The sequence below is a fragment of the Leucoraja erinacea genome, chromosome 14 (genome assembly GCF_028641065.1).
Source record: "Leucoraja erinacea ecotype New England chromosome 14, Leri_hhj_1, whole genome shotgun sequence".
Taxonomy (NCBI): Eukaryota; Metazoa; Chordata; class Chondrichthyes; order Rajiformes; family Rajidae; genus Leucoraja; species Leucoraja erinaceus.
In genome coordinates, this window is record NC_073390.1 from 55642875 (window position 1) to 55667535 (window position 24661).

At 43.1% G+C, this 24661-nt stretch overlaps 1 protein-coding gene across 1 annotated transcript; it reads left to right on the plus strand.

The window, feature by feature from the left end:
• Positions 1-926: 926 nt before the first annotated feature.
• On the plus strand, positions 927-23406 carry LOC129703773 (adiponectin-like). The gene is made up of 3 exons (XM_055646481.1): positions 927-1159; positions 18393-18813; positions 22886-23406. Exons 2-3 carry the CDS (start codon positions 18426-18428, stop codon positions 23404-23406), a joined length of 909 nt encoding a protein of 302 aa, XP_055502456.1. The 5' UTR covers positions 927-1159; positions 18393-18425.
• The last annotated feature ends 1255 nt before the right edge of the window (positions 23407-24661 follow it).

The window sequence follows — 24661 nt, forward strand, 5'->3', positions numbered from 1 at the left end:
GATATTCCAAAGAAAACTGTGTTTGCAGACCTGTTATGCTGCTGTAAGTAGGAATTTCATTATTCCGTTTCGGTACGTAAGACAATTAGACACTCTCAAACTCTTGAAATGTGTTTCTCTAACTTACAAATTACTGGGGGCAGAGGTAGGGAGAATCCCAACCCTCCTGCTCCCCACTCATTAGAAATTCTCAATGAATGTAGGCAGTTGCACTTCTGCCATCAGCCACCACTCACTGGCCCTTCAGCACGTGAGACAAAATAAAGTAAGAAAAGATCAGAAGGACCCAGACCAGTTCACTCTGGGGCCATGATAGTTTTCATAAATCCTCCAGGTCAAATCCAAATCAACCCCAGTTATTAGGGAGGGTCTGAAAAGATATTGAAAGGCCCTCTATCAAAACAGACTTGAGCCTCTTGACTGTGGCTCTGTCTCTTGACAGAGATTTAAATCCTTTATTCCCCACTCTCCCAAATTCGCTGCCCTCTCAAAGCGATTGTTGTATAAAACTGCCAATTCGATTTTCGTAATTGAAATAAATGAAGTTGGTCTCTAGACGAAGCTCACACTGTCTCTCCAGAGTGTGCTATTTTTACCTGTCAGCTGTGGAACCGCAGCCTATGAGCTGACATGATCTTTCTGAGCAGATGCAAAGATCAGTTTGGGAATGTGTCTAAGTATAGTGCTGCCGTGCCACACACTGCAACGTCCTATAATGGTCAAAAGTACAATTTACTAGTACTCTAAAGGCACCGAAACACTAATAATCACAAATATAAAAGTAATAAAACAGAAAATCTGTCAGGTGAATGATGTTAATATCCATTGTATTGCCATGCATTTTTACAATAAAAAAATGTGGATTAACAGATCTGACTTCATCTCATTGGGAAAATATTTTAAGTAACTTTTAACATGTATTGCAGATTACGTGTTTGATTTTTAATTGTCAGCGCTCCTGGAGAAAGGGAGGATGTAAAGGCATTTAACAGGCTTATAAAAATGGCTTTGAATGATGACCAAAATATCAACCATCAAATGGGATCCTGGTTCCAAGTGACAGACAATTCCATGTGGAGATTACACCATGTGACATCAGCCCTGGATACTTTGCCAGGAGTCAGCTCCTAGTAACAGGGAAGAACAGCGGGACAGACAGGTAACAGTTTCTATTCTAAAATATCCCTCTCATTGAGAAATATTTTGAGTTTCTTTTGGAACAAATACTTATTTTATGCTTGTTGTTCTAATCTACTGTATTCAATGATCATTTGGGTGTTATTTATCTTGCCTTTTTCAAACACTGTAGTGGCTAGGTTAAAACTGCAGTAGAACATTGCTTTATACATTTCAAAACATACCAATTTTGCACTGTCAGCTTGAATTTTTTGATTGTGAGCCTTGTTGGATGTTTGTATAAATAAACATTTGTAGCATGTGCTGTAAATATTGTAGCATGTGAACATAAACGATTGAAGTGTTAACTTAGAATATATGCAACAATTAAAAAAACTACGACTGATTAAGGGAAGGCAGGCATTGCAAATATGTGCTAGAAAATACAACATTTTATGTCATTTTATAACATTATCCCATTAAATGACCAAAAAGTGATCAAATGTGGAAGATTCATAGATTCACAGAGTTACAGCACGGAATAACTTTATAACCACCATGAAGCATCCATTTGTATACTACTACTACCATAGCCTATTCTCTCGACATTCCCATCAATCCCGCCCTAGGTTTTACAACGCACATTCACACAGTAGTCTATTAACCTACCACCTGCGCGTTTTTGAGATGCGAGACAAAACTGTAGCTGAGATTAAGACTACAGGCTGCACCACACTCCCTGATGACCAATGTTCCACCTACCCTCACTTCCCTTTCCAAGATGTTGAGGGCTGGGCTGGTTGACATCCCACACCTGGCGGTCCTGAGGCAAAGAGATCAGGCTCCAAGTTATGACTAGACCTCAAACAGACGCCACCCCACCCTTGTAAAAAGTCATTGAACAGATTTGAACATTTTAATAGAAACTATACAAATTATTATTTTTTTTAAGTGTAAAACTTAAAAGATTTGTTTGTGCATTAAAAAATATCAAAAATATATATTTTTTAAAAGCAAAATATCTATTAAAAATATATATCTGAGGCTACCTTTTCCTGTCGGTCTGCAATCAGGTTCTTTCTGAGGACTTCTTTCTTTAAGGGTGGCACAGTGACACGGCTGTAGAGTTACGGCACCAGAGTCCTGGGTTTGACCCTGACTACAAATGCTGTCTGTGTGGAGTTTGTATGTTCTCCCTGTGACCGTGTGGGTTTTCTCTAGGTGATCGCGTTTCCTCCCACAGTCCAAAGATGTGCAGGTTTATAGGTTGATTGTCCCTGGTGCGTAGGATAATGCAAGTGTACGGGGTGATTGCTGAGGTGCGCGGTTTTGGTGGGCTGAAGGGCCTACTTCCATACTGTATCTCTACAATTCCTCCATGTGTCCTCCCCAGTATAACGCAATGGCTGGGTGCAAAATGCATCTGATCTTTCTTCCCAGAATATGTGCTCCGCCACTGAACTCAATGTTGACTGCAGTGTGGTGTGGACATTTAGATACACCATCATCTGAGTTTCTGCGTGTCTTAAACTCCTGCGATTGGCCGTGAATGCACTGAAGTCTGATACTACCAGATGTATGAACATCTGCTAGCCCGATCCATCAATATTGCCAGATAGCCAGGGATTAGCTCTGCAATAAAATGTGGTTGGTTTGGATGCGTTGGGCTGAAGGGCCTGTTGCTGTGTTGTATCACTCTATAACTCAGGTGACCAGCTTGATTAAGTTCACTAGATATGAGCACTTTAGGACTGGCTACACATGAATTGATTGATTATACTTCTAGTGTGACCAGAATAATTGAGTACATCAATTGTAGAGGAACACCTTGGTTAAATCTACCCTCACATTATGAATGAAGTGACCACACAGAATAAGTTCATTATCAATGAAAAAGCTTAACGGAGGGAAAGTTGATGTTGAAGCAATCACTTTCTTCTGAAAATGTCCCCACAACAAGTCAGCAACATAAATCACACAAAATATAGCACAGAAAAATATAGGCATAAGGAATGCAGATGCTGGTTTACACAAAAGAAAACACAATGTTCTGGGGTAACTCCATGGGTTAGCCAGTATCTTTTGAAGATTTGGATTAATAACATTTCAGGTCAGGTCCAAGACTGCTTGTAGTAGGGGGGTGAAGCTAGAAAAGAGAGGTGGTGACTTAGCAAGTGATAGGTAGATAACGTTTGGCCCATGTCCCTCTAAACCTTTCTATCCAGGTACCTGTCTAAATGTCTTCTAAATTATGTCATAGTGCCTGCATCCTACATCCTACGACAGCTTATTCATATACCCACCACCTTATGTGTGAAAAACTTGCACCTTACATTCCTATTGAATCTCTCCCCTCTCACCTTAAACTTATTTCTTGATTCCCCTACTCTCAAGTTCAAGTTCAAGTCAAGTGAGTTTATTGTCATGTGTCCCTGATGGGACAATGAAATTCTTGCTTTGCTTCAGCACAACAGAATGGTAGGCATTCTCCAGGTAAACAAGTCCATTTAACCTATCAATTCCCCTCATGATCTTTTGATCTTATACACCTCTATAATATCACTCATCAGCATTCTATGCTCCAAGGAATAAAACCCTAGCTTGCCCAACCTCTACCTGTAGCTCAGGCCCTCAGCTGCTGGCAACATCCTTGTAAATCATCTCTGCACTCTTTCCAGCTTAACAACAGCCTTCCTATAGCAGGATGACCAAAACTCAACACTCTAGTCCAAATGTGGCCTCACCATTGTATTGTACAACTGTAACATGACATCCCAACTTCTATACTCAATACCTTGACTGATGGAGGCCAATGTACCGAAAGCCCTCTTTACCACATATGACACCACATTTAAGGAACTATACTTGATCCGTCTGCTCTACAATATTCCCCAGTGTTCCTGTCTATCACTGTGAAGTGGCCAGGCCTGGTTTAACATTTACTGCTTATCTGTGGTAAACTCCTCACATTACATGATCAATTTTACATTTCAACTCAATCCTGTAACACATAAAAAGATACGCATTATACCATGGAATTTCTCAACTGTAACTTTAATTAAAGGTGAAAGCACAGCCAAAATGATCTCAAAATACTGGGAACAATTGATTGAAAGAGCAATTACTCCTTGCAACAAGCAGACAATGGATGTCCAATTAAGCGGATCCAGTTTAGTTTACTTACGTTTAGTTAAGTTTATTAATGTTGTGTGTTCCTCGGTACGGTGAAAGGCTTTTGTTTGCATGCTATCCAGACAAAGAAAAGACTATACATGAGCATAATCTATCTGTACAGTGCACAGATAAGGGATAAAGAGTAGAACATTTAGTGCAAAGGGACAACAGTGAAGTCTGATAAATTCCCATTAAAGATAGTTCAAAGCCCCCCAAAGAGGTAAATGGGAGCTCAAGGCCCATTGACATATCGCTTGCTATCCTACAATATTGTTACTGCTTAGCTCACTTGGCTGAACAAACAACGAGGATGAATTCCTGCCACCTGTCAGTGTGAATCTTCTTTAGGTAAAATATCAGGCTAATATGCAACAACTGAGTCAGGTTAACCAATCTGACCTTAGACTGGAAGAGAATACTCTAGTGACTCATTCAGGGAGCTAACCCAGCAGGAAGGAAAAAGCAGATGGCAGAAAAAGCCAATATAGTCTATATTACTAAAAGTCTGATCTTGACCGCTTTTGGCCCACTGTGCTGCGATTTCCGAGGGAACGCCGCCACCTACAGCCGTCATTTTTGGCCACCTCGCTCAGAGCCCCCCTCCGCATTCCTGGACCGGAGGATTTTTCCCATCGATGACAAATCAGAGAGATATTAATGTTTTTAAAAACATCACCATTCTCTCTGCTGCCCCTGCTGGAGAGAGGGGGAGGGACTATAAAACCAGGAAGTGGTGTGCCTCACTCAGTCTCTGCAAGATGGATGAAGCCAAAGGGTCACGTCTTTCTGAGCTCTGAATAACACTGAACACATGTCTACTCAACTGTGAGTCCCCTTAATGTGGTTTGAAAATGAAAATATGGTTTGTTTGAAGTAAAAAGGCACTGCCTGCAAATGGTTGTTTGGGTGCTTTGGCAAAGTTGAAAGGCAGTACTTACTGCAAATGGTGGCTTGGGTGCTTTGGCTTGAAGTTAAAAGGCACTACTTACTGCAAATGGCGGCTTGGGTGCTTTGTCTTGAAGTTGAAAGGCACTACTTACTGCAAATGGTGGCTTGGGTGCTTTAGCTTGAAGTTGAAAGGCACTACTTACTGCACTTACTGTATATGGTGACTTGGATGCTTTGTCTTGAAGTTGAAAGGCACTACTTACTGCAAATAGTGGCTTGGGTGCTTTAGCTTGAAGTTGAAAGGCACTACTTACTGCAAATGGTGGCGGGTGCTTTGGCTTGAAGTTGAAAGGCACTATTTACTGTATATGGTGACTTGGGTGCTTTGGCTTGAAGTTGAAAGGCACTATTTACTGTATATGGTGACTTGGGTGTTTTGGCTTGAAGTTGAAAGGCACTACTTACTGTATATGGTGACTTGGGTGCTTTGGCTTGAAGTTGAAAGGCACTACTTACTGCAAATGGTGCCTTGGGAGATTTGGCTTGAAGTTCAAAGGTATCAAAGATATTTTATTGGTCACATTCACATACACCGACGTGTAGTGAAGTGAAATGCTTTTTGCCATTTTGCAGCACACAAAAAAAGAATACAGACATAACACCAATGAGAGTCTTAAACACAAAGAACATCCCCCCCACAATGGCTCCCACCATGCTTTGGCTTGAAGTTAAAAGGCACTACTGCAAATGCACTTCCTGTTTGCACTGTATATTGATTTTAGATAAAACGCTACCACTTGCGGCTGTGATTTTTGGCCATCTTACTCAGTCCCCCTCTGCTCAGCAAGTGCAGAAAATTCTTCCCATCATTGAAAAATAAAAGTGTTATTAGTGTTTAAAACATTTTGAGAATCTCTCTCCTGTCAATCACGCCATGAAGGCCACACCTTTTCCGGTGGGAGGGGGAGGGGTTATAAAACCCGGAAGTGTGGGTGTGGCTCAGTCTCTGCATGATGGAGGAGGGAGAGGTCACGACTGTCTGAGTGTGAATCAACTGAACACACTGACTGGCTACTGAACTGTGAGTTTGGTGTTTTGTGTGGTTTTATGGTGGTTTCACCCTGCATGAAATGGTATGAAGCTGCATTTGAATTTGGTGGCCCTGCACCCTGCTTGAAATGGAATGAAACTACACTTGAATTTGGTGGCCTTGCACCGTGCTTGAAGTGGTATGAAGCTGCATTTGAATTTGGTGGCCTTGCACCCTGCTTGAAGTGGTATGAAACTGCACTTGAATTTGGTGGCCTTGCACACTGCTTCAGATTCAGATTCAACTTTAATTGTCATTGTCAGTGTACAGTACAGAGACAACAAAATGCATTTAGCATCTCCCTGGAAAAGCGGCATAGCATATGATTTGAATAAATATTTACATTAGCATATATACAGACATAATGTTTTTCCTGTGGGAGGAGTGTTCGGGGGCGGGGGGGGGGGGGGGGTGATTGGCAGTCACCGAGGTACGTTGTTGAGTAGAGTGACAGCCGCCGGGAAGAAGCTGTTCCTGGACCTGCTGGTCCAGCAACGGAGAGACCTGTAGCGCCTCCCGGATGATAGGAGGGTAAACAGTCCATGGTTGGGGTGAGAGCAGTCCTTGGCGATGCTTGAAGTGGTTGGAATCTGCACTTGAATTTGGTGGCCTTGCACCCTGCTTGAAATGAAATTTCAAGGAATAGCCATGAGTCAACTGCCAGCCCACCAGCCGTGAGTGAACTGCCAGCAGATCAGGCTTGAGGGACTGAGCTGTCACCCCAAGAACCCATACCAGCGCTCCAGAAAGCCCCCCCACTGACCACCAGTTTTGGAATTGGTGGAGAGATGGAATATTGCTTCGGGGGACCAGCCCTCTCGTGTGAACAACAGGGTCCCACTTAGTCTAGTGTTTATTGATTTTTACTTTTTTTTCTTGCCCATTACGGTGGGGGAGAAACCTTCCTTAATCTATCCGAGAATGGATTTATTCCTTTGTTCACTAGTGGTCCACCCACCATCATGAAACTCAAAATGAAATGCTGCAGACACTGGAAATCTGAAATAAAATCAGAAAATGCTCATATTCACAGACCTGAAACATTAACTCTATTTTAATTGCAGGTGCTTCCTGACCTGTCGAGTGTTTCCAACATTTTCTGTTTTCATTTAACTCAATGGTCATATGTAGGGTTTGGTTTTGCCATTTCTTAATTGAGATCAGGACCAGGCTTCATAATCAACCAGGAATCGTCAAACAAGTTAAATTGTCGTATGTACAATGTACAATACAATGACATTCTGTATCGCTGGAGAAAATGGACAGGTGATGTTATGGGTCAAGTCCCGACCCAAAACGTCACATTGATTTTCTCCAAAGATGCTGCCTGCCCCGCTGAATTACTCCAGAATTGTGTGTCCATCTTTGGTATAAATGAGCAATTCCTTTTTACCAGGGATCACTGTTTTAGAATAATGGGTAGGCCATTTAGAACGGAGATGAGGAAAAACTTTTTTACCCAGAAAGTTGTGAATCGGTAGAAAGCAGTGGAGTCCGATTATCTGGATGCTTTCAAGAGAGAGTTAGCTAGAACTCTGAAAGATAGCGGAGTCAAGGGATATGGGGAAAAGGCAGGAACCGAGTATTGATTGTGGATGATCAGCTACGATCACAGTGAATGGCGGTGCTGGCTCAAAGGGCCGAATGACCTCCTCCTGCACCTATTGTCTATTGTCTATTGACTATTATATTTCTGTGCTAGATTTCTGAAATTTTATCTTGATATATTTATCCATATTTCATTTGGTGCTCAGACAGTTGGCAACAATTTCACATTCTTACTTTGCTGTAATTATTGTTGACCTTGGCAATCAGAAAATTGCCCACTCGCCTTCTACTTGGTTCAATTTATTTTCTTCCTGTTCCACAGGTTTTGTTCATTTAATATGTTTTTTTCTATGTAGTTCAAGTTTGGCAATGATTATAAAGGGGTTTACAATCAGTGCCAAAGCTGAAAATAATGACTGCTGATGTGTGGTGCATTGCTCTGTGGCCATATGTACAAGCTGTGAACTTCTGTACTGTAATCATGCTTCAAGAATAGGATCACATTCAAACTAGTGGGAGAGTCTAGGACACTGAGTCATAGCCTCAAAATAATAGGATGTACCTTTAGAAAGTAGATGAGGAATTTCTTTAGTTAGAGGGTGGTGAATCTATGGAGTTAATTGCCACAGAAGGCTGTGGATGCCAATTAAATAGATATTTTTAAGGCAGGGATCAACAGATTCTTGATTAGTACAGGTTTCAGGGGATATGGTTGGAAGGCAGGAGAATGGGGTTGAGAGGGAAAGATAGATCAGTCATGAATGGCCTAATTGCACCTACAACTTATGAACAATCAACATTCTCCATATTAGAACATATCCTCATATCCTCATCAACATGTGAACCATCTACATCGGACTTCAGATACAACTCGGACTCCTGCCACCTGCAGATGTTTTCGGATGACTCTGCAATTGTGGGCTGCATTAGTGACGGGAGAGAAAGTGAATACAGAGATGTAGTTGACTTTGTTGAATGGTGTGGGCTGAATCACCTGCAGCTCAACACTAACAAGACTAAGGAGTTGGCAGTGAACAATAGGAGGAGAGTAGCACCCCTGTCCCCTGTCTCCATCAAGGGTGGGGATGGGCAGTTTTCCAGGGCATACAAATACCTTGGAGTTTACCTGGACAGTAAACTGGAATGGTCCAGGAATGCTGAGGCACCTTCTGAACCTTCTGAACCTTCTGAACCTTCTGAATTTTGTAGTCGTCAGGGCAGTATTCTGCATATCGCCAACTTGGACAATTTAACATTTTTATCAAGCCAATTAAACAACCAATTAACCTACAAAGCTGTACATCTTTGGAGTGAGGGAGGAGACCGAAGATCTTGGAGAAAACCAATGCATATCACGGGGAGAACGTACAAACTCCTTACAGACAGCACCCGTAGTCGGGATTGAACCCGGGTCACTGGAGCTGCATTTTGCTGTAAGGCAGCAACTCTACCGCTGTGCCACCATGACCACCCTAAGGGGGGGGGGCAGAGGGACAGAGCCATCTATACTTGCTGAGGAGGCTCCGCTCTTTCAACATCTGCAGTAAGATGCTGCAGAGATTCTATCAATCCATGGTGACCAGTGCCATCTTCTTCACTGTTGTGTGCTGGGGTAGCAGGGAAAAGGCCGTGGACACCAACAGAATCAACAAGCTCATCAGGAAGGCTGGCTCCATGGAGTTGGATTCATTGGAGGTGGTCTTGGTAAGGAGGATGCTCCTCGAACTGCAGAGTATCTTTGACAATACCCCCTCCATGACACACTGGTCAACCTGAGGAACACCTTCAGCAACAGACTGGTTCCACCAAGATGCAGCATAGAACGCCACAGGAGATCTTTTTTACCATGCGGCTACCAAACTGTAAAACTCTCCCCCCTTTTGTTGTGGGGTAAACTGACAGCATGAACCTACTATCCCTTTAATGACTTTTCCACGCCATCATCTCCATGTCTTTTTGTAAATGTCTCACTCCTGGCATTCCTTTCATAAATCCGTGCTCTCTCTTTCAGCCACCTCACCTAGCGGTGAATTTCACATTAACTACATGCTTTAATTATGTAGAATACTGTATTTGTATAACACCTTCAAAATTGGAAAATCATCCAAACACATTTCACAGGAGCTTTATGTGAAAATCCAACATTGAACCAAATGAGATACAGAGATTATTCATCAAACAGGTAGATTTTAATAAAGCAGTTGAAATGTGGAAAAAGAGGAAGAGAGATTTATAGAAGAAAATTCTTAACAGACCCAAAGGAACGAGCTGCTTTTACAATTCTAAAGTGAAGGCCAAGGGAGGTTCAAAGAACAATAATATTTGAATAAGAAACATGGACTTGTGCCAGACGCACTATACATTAGGCATGTTTTGCCAGACGCATCTAACCGGGAGCAGGATGTCCAGTCCTGCCAACATGTTGATTAGCTCTTCCATACTGATATCCATGTTATAAACTTGACCTTGTGTTTGTCCATGCTCTTGAAAATACCCCAAATATTTGGCACAAGAACATGTGATAATAGAAGCGTTTAAATTGTATGAAATACCAGTTCAACCCAGCTGGAATTTTACAAGTAGATACAAGGTTTAAGAAGATGGAATCACCCAGGAGCTTGAGGAATATAAAGAAAGGAGGGAAGAACTGAAGCAGAAGGGCCCAAAAGGGCCATGAGATGGCTTTTGCGAGTCATAGTCATAGAATGATACAGTGTAGAAACAGGCCCTTCGGCCCAACTTCTCCCACTAGCCATATTGTCCTAGCCCATGTCCCAGAGTCAGATTAAAGAAAATCCCACCGATTGTTATACTTACATTAAATAGAAGAGGGTAACCAGGGAAAAGATATAGTAGATCTGTTCATGCCTGAGTATGTTGCATCACCAACATGCCTCCTGCTGCACCAGAGGACCAAACACCCTCGACCACTGCTACACCACCATCAAGAATGCCTAACACTCGCCCTCACTTCGGTAAATCCGACCATACCGCGGTGCTACTTCATCCTGTCTACAGGCAGCAATTGAAGAGCGCACCCCCAGGGGTGAGGACAGCACAGAGCTGGTCGAGGGGGGGGGGGGGGGGTCAGAGGAACAACTACAGGACTGCTTGGAGTCTGTCGACTGGGCAATATTCAAGGACTCAGAAATGGACTTGAACGAATACGCCACAGTCGTTACAGACTTCATTAAGAAATGTGTGGAGGACTGCATCCCTACAAAAACCTTCCGAGTGTTTCTCAATCAGAAACCTTGGATGAATTTTGAGATCTGCACTCTTCTGAAGACCAGACACCGGGCATTCACGTCCGATAATACAGTGTCTACAAGAAGTCCAGATACGACCTTGGTAAGGCCAACAAAAAGGCCAAAAGGGACTTCTGCTCCAAAGTGGAGGATGAAACAGATGTTCGGCAGCTGTGGCGGGGCCTGAATGCAATCACCTTCTGAGGTCTGAGGTTCCCACCTGCTTTAAAAGGGCATCAATTATACCAGTGCCCAAGAAGAGTTAAGGGCCTGTCCCACGAGCATGCGATCTGCATGCGGCAAGCGCGACCAATCCGGAAGTGGGGGCCGCGCGGAGGTCGAGTGAGTGACGTGAATTCGAGCGAAGTCCGTGGGAAGTTCGCGCGTGATGTACGGCGTCGAGATGCTGCGCACGCCCGTCGAGGCGGTGGTTACGGCGTCGAGGAGGCTGCGGGCCGGCAGGCCGTTGCCGCGCGGAATTTTTGAACACGGTCAGTTTTCCGGAGCCCCGCTATGTCAGGACCAGCTCCGCACAACTCCATACGGCTCTGCCGATCAAAGTGGGACCGGCCCCGCGAGGCCGTACGGCTCAAGCGACCACGTTAGGTCGTGCTTGCCGCATGGAGTCGCTTGCTCGTGGGACAGGCCCTTAAGGTGACGTGCCTCAATGACTATCGACCAGTGGCACTAACGCCTGTGGTGATGAAATGCTTTGACAGGTTGATCATGGCGCAAATCAACTCGTACCTCGACAAAAACCAGAACCCACTGCAGTTCGCTTACCACCACAACAGATCAACAGTAGATGCGATCTCGCTGGCCCTCCACTCCGTTCTGGACCACTTGGACAACAAAAACTCATATGTCAGGCTGTTATTCATTAAATGACCCACAGTCCCATTTATATCAAAGGGTCGATGGTTGAAAGGGTCAAGAGCTTCAAATTCCTGGGTGTGCAGAGGCCCAGGACCGTTGGTGAGCAGGACCGTTGGTGACCGTCCTGTCAGAGGCCCAGGACCGTTGGTGAGCAGAGGAGGAGGGTCAGGGCGGTGAGTATATAAATCGGGCCCAGGACCGTTGGAGCGAGTGGAGGAGAGTCAGGGCGGTGAGTATATAAATCGGGCGCGGGGCTTGTTTTCACAGAGGCCCAGGACCGTTGGAGCGAGTGGAGGAGGGTCAGGGCGGTGAGTATATAAATCGGGCGCGGGGCTTGTTTTCACAGAGGCCCAGGACCGTTGGAGCGAGTGGAGGAGAGTCAGGGCGGTGAGTATATAAATCGGGCGCGGGGCTTGTTTTCACAGAGGCCCAGGACCGTTGGAGCAGTGGAGGAGGGTCAGGGCTTTTTTTACCAAAATCCGTAACGTTCCACACTCCATAGTGAGGGTTCTGGTGGAAGTCGCTGATTGGTGGAAGCAGACTAGAGGAAGCAGCTGATTGGGTGCAACATCAGGTTAGCATTTGTGCTTTCTGGTTAAAGGGGCAGTGCTTTAGTTAAGGTACAGTGAGTTAAAGGTGCAGTGCTTTAGTAAAGGTACAGTGAGCCAAGGGTACAGTGGGCTAAAGGTACAGTGCTTTTTGTTTATATAATAAAGGTGCAGTTTAAAGGTCACGAGGGAGCAGCTGTTTGTAAGTCAGATACCTGCTGATTTCTCCCAGCAGTTTCTATTGTATCTTACTGGCATCAGATCCAGGGTAAGGCGGGAGAATGACAGTCAGAGCAGTATACTGTTCTGGATGTCAGATGTGGGAGGTCATGGTGTCGGATGGCCCTCCAGACGTCCACATCTGCACCAGGTGCAGCGAGATGGGGCTACTAAGGGACCGTATTAGGATCCTGGAGCAGCAGCTCGATGACCTCGCTCTGATCAGGGAGAGTGAGGAGGTCATAGAGGGGAGTTATAGAGAGGTGGTCACTGCAAAACCACGGGAGAGAGACATGTGGGTCACGTTAAGGAAGGGCAAGGGGCAGAGGCAGGAACGAGTGAGTACTCCAATGTCGGTACACCTCGCAAATAAGTACTCCTGTTTGAGTACGGATGGGGGTGACAGCCTACCCGGGGGTAGTGACAGCGGACGGGCCTCCAGCACAGAGACCGGCCCTGTTGCTCCAAACGCTAGGGAAAAAAAGAGGGCAATAGTAATTGGGGACTCTATTGTTAGGGGGTCGGATAGGCGATTCTGTGGACGCAGTCGGGAGACCAGGATGGTGGTCTGCCTCCCTGGTGCCAAGGTCTCGGACGTGTCTCAACGCATCCAAGATATCCTTAAATCAGAGGGAGAGGAGCCTGAGGTCGTGGTACATATAGGTACCAATGACATAGGAAAAAAAAGGGACGAGGTCCTGAAGGGAGGATTTAGGGAGTTGGGGGGAGAGTTAAGAAAAAGGGCCAAAAAGGTAACAATCTCAGGATTACTGCCTGTGCCACGCGACAGTGAGAGTAGGAATGGAGCGAGGTGGAGGATAAATGCGTGGCTGAAAGACTGGTGCAGAGGGCAGGGATTCAAGTTCCTGGATCATTGGGACTTCTTTTGGGGAAGGTGGGACCTGTACAGAAAGGATGGGTTGCACTTGAACCCGAGGGGGACCAATATCCTAGCGGGGAAATTTGCAAAGGCAGCTGGGGAGACTTTAAACTAGAATGGTTGGGGCGAGGGACTCAAATAGCGAAAGGTAGTAGACAGAATGGGAGGCAGGAAGCAGAAATGGGAAGCACTCGGACACAAGAGGAGAAAGGAAAAAAAGGAAATAAACAGAGAATAAGAGACGGGGGTTTTCTTAAATGTGCATATTTTAATGCTAGGAGCATTGTAAGAAAGGTGGATGAGCTTAGAGTCTGGATAGACACCTGGAAGTATGATGTTGTGGCGATCAGTGAAACGTGGTTGCAGGAGGGCTGTGATTGGAAACTAAATATTCCAGGATTTCGTTGCTTCAGGTGTGATAGAATTGGAGGGGCAAGAGGTGGAGGTGTTGCATTGCTAGTCAGGGAAGATATTACAGCAGTGCTTTGGCAGGATAGATTGGAGGGCTCATCTAGGGAGGCTATTTGGGTGGAATTGAGAAGTGGGAAAGGTGTAGCAACACTTATAGGGGTGTATTATAGACCGCCAAACGGGGAGCGAGAATTGGAAGAGCAAATATGTAAGGAGATAGCAGAGATTAGTAGTAAGCACAAGGTAGTGATTGTGGGAGATTTCAACTTTCCACACATAGACTGGGAAACACATTCTGTAAATGGGCTGGATGGGTTGGAGTTTGTAAAATGTGTGCAGGATAGTTTTTTGCAGCAATACATAGAGGTACCTACTAGAGGAGGCGCAGTGCTGGACCTCCTGTTAGGAAATGAGACTGGACAGGTGGCGGAGGTATGCGTTGGGGAGCACTTCGGGTCCAGTGATCACAATACCATTAGTTTCAATATAACTATGGAGAGGGTCAGAACTGGACCTAGGGTTGAGATTTTTGATTGGAGAAAGGCTAACTTTGATGCGATGCGAGATGATTTAAAAGGAGTGAACTGGGACATTTTGTTTTATGGGAAAGATGTAGAAGAGAAATGGAGGACATTTAAAGGGGAAATTTTAAGAGTACAGAATCTTTATGTTCCTGTTCGGTTGAAAGGAAACAGTAAAAAATGGAAAGAGCCCTGGTTTTCAAGGGAAATTGGACATCTTGTTCGGAAAAAGAGGGAGATCTACAATAATTATAGGCAGCATGAAGTAAATGAGGTGCTTGGGGAGTATAAGGAATGTAAAAAGAATCTTAAGAAAGAAATTAGAAAAGCTAAAAGAAGATATGAGGTTGCTTTGGCAAGTAAGGTGAAAGTCAATCCAAAGGGTTTCTACAGCTATATTAATAGCAAAAGGATAAGGAGGGATAAAATTGGTCCATTGGAGAGACAGAGTGGACAGCTATCTGCAGAGCCAAAAGAGATGGGGGAGATATTGAACAATTTTTTTTCTTCGGTATTCACCAAGGAGAAGGATATTGAATTATGTGAGGTAAGGGAAACTAGTAGAGTAGCTATGGATACTATGAGGTTCAAAGTAAAAGAAGTACTGACACTTTTGAAAAATATAAAAGTGGATAAGTCTCCAGGTCCTGACAGGATATTCCCTAGGACATTGAGGGAAGTTAGTGTAGAAATAGCCGGGGCTATGACAGAAATATTTCAAATGTCATTAGAAACGGGAATAGTCCCCGAGGATTGGCGTACTGCGCATGTTGTTCCATTGTTTAAAAAGGGTTCTAAGAGTAAACCTAGCAATTATAGACCTGTTAGTTTGACTTCAGTGGTGGGCAAATTAATGGAAAAGATACTTAGAGACAATATATATAAGCATCTAGATAAACAGGGTCTGATTAGGAACAGTCAACATGGATTTGTGCCTGGAAGGTCATGTTTGACTAATCTTCTTGAATTTTTTGAAGAGGTTACTAGGGAAATTGACGAGGGTAAAGCAGTGGATGTTGTCTATATGGACTTTAGTAAGGCCTTTGACAAGGTTCCTCATGGAAGGTTGGTTAAGAAGGCTCAACTGTTGGGTATAAATGCAGGAATAGCAAGATGGATTCAACAGTGGCTGAATGGGAGAAGCCAGAGGGTAATGGTGGATGGCTGTTTATCGGGTTGGAGGCAGGTGACTAGTGGGGTGCCTCAGGGATCTGTGTTGGGTCCTTTGTTGTTTGTCATGTACATCAACGATCTGGATGAAGGTGTGGTAAATTGGATTAGTAAGTATGCAGATGATACCAAGATAGGGGGTGTTGTGGATAATGAAGAGGATTTCCAAAGTCTACAGAGTGATTTAGGCCATTTGGAAAAATGGGCTGAAAGATGGAGATGGAGTTTAATGCTGATAAATGTGAGGTACTACACCTTGGCAGGATAAATCAAAATAGGACGTACATGGTAAATGGTAAGGAATTGAAGAATACAGTTGAACAGAGGGATCTGGGTATAACCGTGCATAGTTCCTTGAAGGTGGAATCTCATATAGATAGGGTGGTAAAGAAAGCTTTTGGTATGCTAGCCTTTATAAATCAGAGCATTGAGTATAGAAGCTGGGATGTAATGTTAAAATTGTACAAGGCATTGGTGAGACCAAATCTGGAGTATGGTGTACAATTTTGGTCGCCAAATTATAGGAAGGATGTCAACAAAATAGAGAGAGTACAGAGGAGATTTACTAGAATGTTGCCTGGGTTTCAACAACTAAGTTACAGAGATAGGTTGAATAAGTTAGGTCTTTATACACTGGAGCGCAGAAGGTTAAGGGGGGACCTGATAGAGGTCTTTAAAATGATGAGAGGGATAGACAGAGTTGATGTGGACAAGCTTTTCCCTTTGAGAATAGGGAAGATTCAAACAAGAGGACATGACTTCAGAATTAAGGGACAGAAGTTTAGGGGTAATATGAGGGGGAACTTCTTTACGCAGGGAGTGGTGGCGGTGTGGAATGAGCTCCCAGTGGAAGTGGTGGAGGCAGGTTCATTGGTATCATTTAAAAATAAATTGGATAGGCATATGGATGAGAAGGGAATGGAGGGTTATGGTACGAGTGCAGGCAGGTGGGACTAAGGGGGAAAAAAATTTGTTCGGCATGGACTTGTAGGGCCGAGATGGCCTGTTTCCGTGCTGTAATTGTTATATGGTTATATGGTTATATGCACATCTCTGAAGATCTTTCCTGGTCCCAGAACACTGATGCAATTATCAAGAAAGCACATCAGCGCCTCTTCTTCCTGAGAAGATTACGGAGAGTCGGTTTGTCAAGGAAGACTCTCTCTAACTTCTACAGGTGCACAGTAGAGAGCATGCTGACCGGTTGCATCATGGTTTGGTTCAGCAACTTGAGTGCCCTGGAGAGGAAAAGACTACAAAAAGTAGTAAACACTGCCCAGTCCATCATCGGCTCTGACCTCCCCACCATCAAGGGGATCTATCGCAGTCGCTGCCTCAAAAAAGCTGGCAGTATCATCAAAGACCCACACCATCCTGGCCACACACTCATCTCCCCGCTACCTTCAGGTAGAAGGTACAGAAGCCTGAAGACTGCAATGACCAGGTTCAGGATCAGCTACTTCCCCACAGCCATCAGGTTATTAAACTTGGCTCGAACAAAACTTTGAACATTAATAGCCCATTATCTGTTGTTTGCATTTTATCAGTTTATTTATTCATGTGTGTATATATTTATATTATGGTATATGGACACACTGACCTGTTCAGTATTCATGCCTACTATGTTCTGTTGTGCTGAAACAAAGAAAGAATTTCAGTGTTCTATCAGGTACACATGACAATAAACTCTCTTGAATCTTGCTTTCACCAAGGAGAAGGACATGGAGGACAGTGAGATCAGTTTGGTGGATGCTGATATGCAAAGGTAGTTCGAGATTAAGAAAGAGGAAGTAATGGGACTTGAAGACCATTAAGGTGGATATATCCCCAGTACCTGATTGGAACCTATCCCAGGTTATTGAGAGAGGAATGAGTGAAGATTGTGGGTGCCTTGACAAATATCTTTGCTTCTCCTCTAGCCAGAAGCATGGTCCTGGAGGACTGGAGAGTAGCTAATGTTATTGCGAAAATTAAGAAGGGAATTATAGACCAGTGAGCCTCATGCCAGTGGAAAGGAATATATGGAGAACTTCTTTGGGATCGGATCTACTCCCATTTGGAAGGGAATGGGTTAATTAGAGAGGGTCAGCATGGTCAACAGGTCATGTCTTGCTAACGATCAGGTTTTTTGAAGAGGTGATCAATAAGGGTAGAGTGGTGGGTGTTGTCTATACGATATTAGTAAGCCATTTGATAAAGTCCCCCATGGTAGGATAATCCAGAAATGTAAAGGAGATGTGTGGAGCAAGTTTTTTTAACCTCTGCTGGTGAATGCCTGGAATACTCTGCCGGGGGTTGCAGTTCACGTAGATATGATAGTGGCTTTAAAGACATTTTGTGATATCAACTTTTGGGGTATGGAGAGGCAGAAACTGGAGGCATATGGATTATTTGCAGGCAGACAAGAGCTTGTCTTGGCATCATATCCGTTACAGACATTGTGAGCCAATAGCTTATTTTTGTGCAATACTGTTCTATGCTCTATGAGTTTAACATGAATACATCAAACAATGTTTCTAATATTTGAAGAGTTGATAAACCAAACTGCATAGAATGGTGGTGATCAACAGGAGAGCTCATGGCAGGATTATGAGGAAGTCAAGTTGGTCATAACGATGGGCTTCATGATGGTCCATTGCATTATGCTTTCCCATGATTCACTAAGAGGGTTTTTTTAACATGGTGTTTATATGTATATTATAGGTTACTTGGAACGGAGCTTGGTTACCAATCAAGATGTTATTTAAACGACTCCTCTGGCTGATGGTATTAATTGGATTTAGCTACTGTGATGAAACAAGTGAACAACCGGATGTTGCTGACGTTGAACCTGAACTTGAAGCTGAAGCTGACGCTGACCCTGACCCTGACCCTGACCCTGAGGCTGAGACTGAGGCTGAGGCTGAGGCTGACCCCGAACCTGAACTCGAACCCGAACCTGAACCCACCGTCGACATTAGTCCACCGGAAACTCCAGCAACACCTCTGCAAGAAGCTCCTCGAGTTATTGAAGGTTGCCGGAACTGGATGGCAGGAATACCTGGCAGTCCTGGCCACAATGGCATCCCTGGTAGAGATGGTAGAGATGGCCGTGATGGTGCAAAGGGAGAAAATGGGGCAACAGGTAATGGAGATAGAGACGCACACTGCGTGTAGTTGGAGTGTACTTTGATGGGTTATAATTTTGCATTATTTTGTCTTCATTGTTACCATCTCCACCCACCTGCTAATCACCCCTCCTCACCTAGAGTCAAGGAGTCAAAGAGTCATACAGATTGCAAACAGGCCCTTTAGCCCAACCTGGCCTCGAATAAAATGCCCCATCAACACTTGCCCCTGTTTGGTTCATATCCCTCTAAACCTTTCCAATCATGTACCTGTACAAATGTCTTTCAAATGTTGTTATAGTACCCACACCAACTACCTCCTCTGGCAGCTAATTCCACATATCCACCATCCTTATGTGTAAAAGATGCCTATGAAATCTTTCCCCTTTCACCTTAACCTATATCCTCTGGTTCTTGATCCCCTTGCTCTGAGTAAAAGACTGTGCTTCTCCCTATCTATTCATCTCATGATCTAATACACCTTTATAAGCTCTCAGCCCCCTGCTCTCTAAGGCCTAGTCCAAGCCTATCCAACCTCTCTCCCTTTAGCCCAGGCCCTCAAATCCTGGCAATATTCTTATAAAATCTTTTCTGTGCTCTTTCCAGCTTAATAACATCTTTCCTATGGCAGGGTGACCAGAACTAAACACAATACCCCAAATGTGGCCTCACCAATACCTTGTTCAACTGTAATATAATATTCCAACTTCTATACGCAATACCCTGACTGATGAAGGCCAATGTGCCACAAGCCTTCTTGACCATCATATCTACTTGTGATGTCACTTGACCTGTGACTTGTGATGACCCATTGACGGCATGCATGTTCCATCAGGTAGTCCACAGAGTCATGGATCATATGAAAGATTAAGGTTGTCTCATTGAAACTCACTCGGATTCTGTTTTAACACATGCTTTTGAACGTAAACCACCTTAACACAGTTTCCAACGTCGTTTCAGCTATTTTACGAGGGATCTAATTGGACATTAAAAGTAGATGCAGCACATTTTTTACATCATTATTCATAAAATCACAGGATAGATGCACATGGATAGAGGGTATTTGGCTTGTCAAACATAACATGAGAAATAGAAACTGAGGCAGCCTTCCAATCCTTCATCCTATTCTACCATTCAATAAGACGCGGCTGATATCTTTTGTCAGTGCCACTTTATTCCACTAATCTCTTTATTCCATTACATTGAAATTCTTATGATTCCATTTCATATATGAATAATTAAACCACTCACACTCCCCACCCTTCCTCCAAATGTCTGAAGATTCTTTTCTTTTGGATATTTATCCACTTTTTAATGCTATATTTGAGTGTGTCTCCTCTGCTACCACTGGCATTTTATACTAATTGCCCACTTTTTGAAAATAAATCTCCTTTTACTTTGGGTTCTTTTGCCAGCCACATTCATTCTGTGTCCCTTGGTTCTTGGTCCCACCACCAAAAACAATTTTCCTCTATCTTCATGATTTTTAATATCTCAGAACCTCTATTTTTCTCAGGAGAACAATCCTAAACTTCTCCAATCAATCTATATAATCAACCTCACATCTCTGGAACATTTTTTGTAAACTCCTTTAGTGCCCTCCACACAGCAGTCTTCACTTCTCTCCGAAAGTGTGACCCCTGAACTGAACACTGCACTCTGATTATTTCCAAACCAATAGGGTCACTCTGATTTTCATGTTCTGAGGCTCACTCTATCCATCTTTAAAGCGCAGGATCTGAATCTCGGACCACTTTCAACAAACTATGCACATATAACTAGAGATTTCTCTATCTTATGTTGCTTTCAGAATTATACTATTCTGTATATTTTGCCCCTTCTCAACAAGTGATTCATATTTCCTAGTATTGAATTTTCTTAGCCACATAACATTTTCTTATGTTCAAAGGCATGTGTTACAACAGGATCTGAGTGAGTTTCAATCAGACTACCTTGATTTTTCACGCAGTCTATCCACTCCATTAACCTATCTGTATCCACTTTACTTCTATTAATTTCCTCCTCACATTTCACTATGCCTGCAATTTTCGTGTCTGAAAAACACTGGACATGTTTTTGTAATTGTGGAACCATGTTACAAATGCTGCGCACTATGAGATTCACTGCGAACTGAGATGAATAACCAGTTCATCTATTATGTAATAGCAGTTAAACCAGAAAACAATGGAATTAGACCTATATTTACAAATACTTATATTGTTCGGATCAGATGCATTTTCCTAGTATCTATTCTAGAATGGAACGTTGATCTAATTTTGTTGGAATAACGTTTTCAATCAGCATTTCACTGGAAAACACGGTGTAAGAATTGGAAATGTTAGATGTATTTTCAATACAATTCTTGTGTAAGTAAGTAAGAAAGTAAGTAAGTAAGTAAGTTTATTGGCCAACTATTCACATACAAGGAATTTGCCTTGGTGCTCCACCCACAAGTAACAACATGATATAGTGACAGTTACGAATTACTCAGAAAACACTAAACATTAATAATAATAAAACATTAATGATAAAACACCACTGATCAACCTTGTGAACCAACAAAATACCAGATCAAAGGGAGGCTACAGATTTTTGGCTGTTGAGTAGAGCAACTACGTGGATATAAACTGTTTTTATGTCTGGCTGTGACAGTAGTTGCTAAGGGAGCCTTTTCAATAGCCTGGTTCAAGCAACAAAGGTTTTCCTTCATAGGTTCCTGATTATTGCACCATCTAATATTGCACAACACCGAGTTATTGTGATCAAGAAGGAACTGAACTAGGTTTAGTTCCTTTGTTAGTAGAAACAAAGAGCTGGAGATGCTGGTTTATACCAAAGATAGACACAAAGTGTTGGATGCAGCCAGACCGCTGAGTTAATCCAACACTATGTGTCTATCTTTAATTCCTTCATTGTCCATGTTAGGATTGATGGGACTCTAGAGGATTGATGGGACCTTCAATCTTCTAGAGTTAGATCCTCGGCACCTGGTGAGCAGAGGGGGACTGAGTAAGATGGCCAAAAATCACAGCCGTAAGTGGTAGAGTTTTATCTAAAATCAATATACAGTGCAAACAGGAAGTTGTCAAGTTTAGACTTTTAATCATTTGCCATTTCAAAGCAACCGCCACCAACCATTTGCTGTGCTTTATTTCAACCACATTTTCATTTTCAAACCACATTTAGGCCACTCAAGGTCAGTAAAACCACACTCACAGTTTAGTAGACATCTGTTCAGTGTTATTCACAGCTCAGACTGAGAGACGTGACCCTCTCACTCCCCCATCTTGCAGAGGCTGACTGAGGCACTCAACACTTCTGGGTTTTATAGTCCCTCCAGAAGGGGCGTGGCCTTCAGGAGAGGGAATCTCAACATTTTTTAAACACCAATAACTCTTTCATTTTTCATCGATGGGAAAAATCCTCAAGTCCTTTTTAATTTAATCCAACTATTAAATTGTCCAGCGATTTTAAAAAAACGGGAACGGAAGTCGATCGATTTTTCTTCATCGACTAACCCGAGGAAATCCCTTTCCTACAAGTGATACAAACCTGCATTTTAATCCCACCCCCCCCCCCCCCCCTCCACCAAAGGCACCGTAGTCGCACATGCAGCCAGTGGCAGATCTGCAGCGCCGCTGAAAGAAGGTTTTGTAACCGCTAATGTATGAGCAATGGTTTATGTAGACTTGGCTATGGCTCCAAACTCATTGGAGGAGGCTGTCCTCTGTATTGCATCAATGACAGTCTGGAAGAGTGGGTCAGCATCTTATTGTCGAATCAACTGATTACCAATTAATTCCCCTGAAATCAATAGAACAAATGATGGGTAGGATTCATGATGACGGGGGCACCACTAGGCCAGTTACTCCTCCTGCAGCTCTTTGGTGGCAGTGGGACCACACAGCTGATGGCAGCAATGGAACTTGTTGCAAACAGCTATCAAGTTGGGAGATTTTAAAAGTCCATAAATACAATTCTCAGTGAAAGCGCACCACTCTTAGAAGTAAAACATGTGATGTCAATGTAAAGCTGATGCATAAACTGTGGAGATTAATAAATGTCATTCATTGCCTTTCTATTCCTTAGGAGAATCAGGACCAAAGGGCGATGCGGGAGAGCCTGGCACGCCGGGATTAGATGGTAAAGAAGGATTTGCTGGGCTTCCAGGAGATAAAGGAGTAAAGGGAGACAGTGGCTATTCTTACCGTTCTGCATTCAGCGTGGGACTCACCACAAGAAATCCTGTCCCAAACATGCCTATTAAGTTCTCCAAAATCTTCTACAATGATCAAAATCACTACAGTGACGACACAGGCAAATTCAGTTGTCCATTCTCAGGGGTATACTTCTTCTCATATCACATTACTGTCTATACTAAAGATGTCAAAGTTGGCCTGTATAAAAACAACAGGGTTATCATTTTTACTTACGATCAGTTCCAGAGTAATGATGTAGACCAAGCTGGAGGTTCTGTTGCTATACATTTGGATGAAGGGGATGAAGTGTGGTTACAGGTTTATGGAGACAATACATTTAATGGGATTTATGCTGACAACAATAATGACTCCATCTTCACAGGATTCCTTCTGTACCCCGATCTGCATTAAATGGGTTTAATTACTACACTCATAATACAAACACGTGATTTCTATTTAAATGACTTTCAATTTGTCACTACTGATGTTTGCTGAGACATTCTAATCAAAGTGAAAAATTACTAGTTCGACGTTAAGCTTCATGGTTACATCAGGAAGCTCAAATATTAAGTGAATTATATGCAAATTTCTATAATCTCCTTCCTTGGCTGTCAAAAAATAAGCAAATAAAGATTTTTAAACTAAGCATCTTTGGGATCATTATTGTATGAACATGATGACATTTTAATCTGAGATTACTGCCCATGTACGACAAGCACATGGAAAGTAACAACATAAACTTCAGTGACCTATCCACAGTTGAAGAACAATTATAAATATGAACTACTTGTGGACATGGCTGCAAAGTAAAGGTAGTTCTATCCTAGAACATGATATATCAATACCTACTACATTTATCACAAAGCACCAGACTTTTATCAACTCATGGTTTCTTGTTAAATTTCCTGGTCGTGGTGAGGGTGAACATTGACTTGCCAATTTCCAGTGGAACAATAATGTTGGAACTAGTTAATGGGAAATATACCAATGGTTAAGCAAGCTGTCTATTTTCAGCAGTCTGATCTTGTGGCTCCATATTTAGAACTCCTTCTTAGCATAAGCAAACAATACCAGAAGGGATTTGTTACAGACAATGGACACTTTGTCATTCACTTGGTTACTCTTCAGTAGAAGGTTCTAAATTTCAATGAAAGATTCATAGATTCAGGGAGGGATAGAGCGTAAAAACAGATCCTTCAGCCCAGTGAGTCTGCACTGAACATCAACCAACAATTTACAAAATCCCTATATTAGTCCCATTTTTTTCCCCCCCGCATTTTATGGTGGTCACCTTCTAGAGTTGTTTACTTTAGACTTGGTATGAAAACAGGCCCTTCGGTCCACTGAGCCCATGCCAACCAGTGATCACCTGGCTAATAGTTCTGGGACCAACTGGTTGCACCATATCTGAGGAAGGGTCCAGAGGAAGTTTACAAGAATGAACCCAGGAATGAGTTTACTGACCTATGATGAGCGTTTGTCGGCACTGTAATCACTGGAGTTTAGAAAAATGAGGGGAGATCTCATTGAAACATACAGAATAGTGATAGGCTTGGAAAGAGTGGATGTAGCGAGGATGTTCCCACTAGTGGGAGACTCTAGGACTAGAGATCATAGCCTCAGAATTAAAGGACGTTCTTTTAGGGAGGAGATGAGGAGAAATGTC

Coding starts and splice junctions, on each gene's coding strand:
- LOC129703773 (XM_055646481.1), top strand. CDS start 18,426: ATGTTATTTAAACGACTCCTCTGGCTGATGGTATTAATTGGATTTAGC. Junction 18,814..22,885: donor GGGAGAAAATGGGGCAACAG/GTAATGGAGATA, acceptor TCTATTCCTTAG/GAGAATCAGGACCAAAGGGC.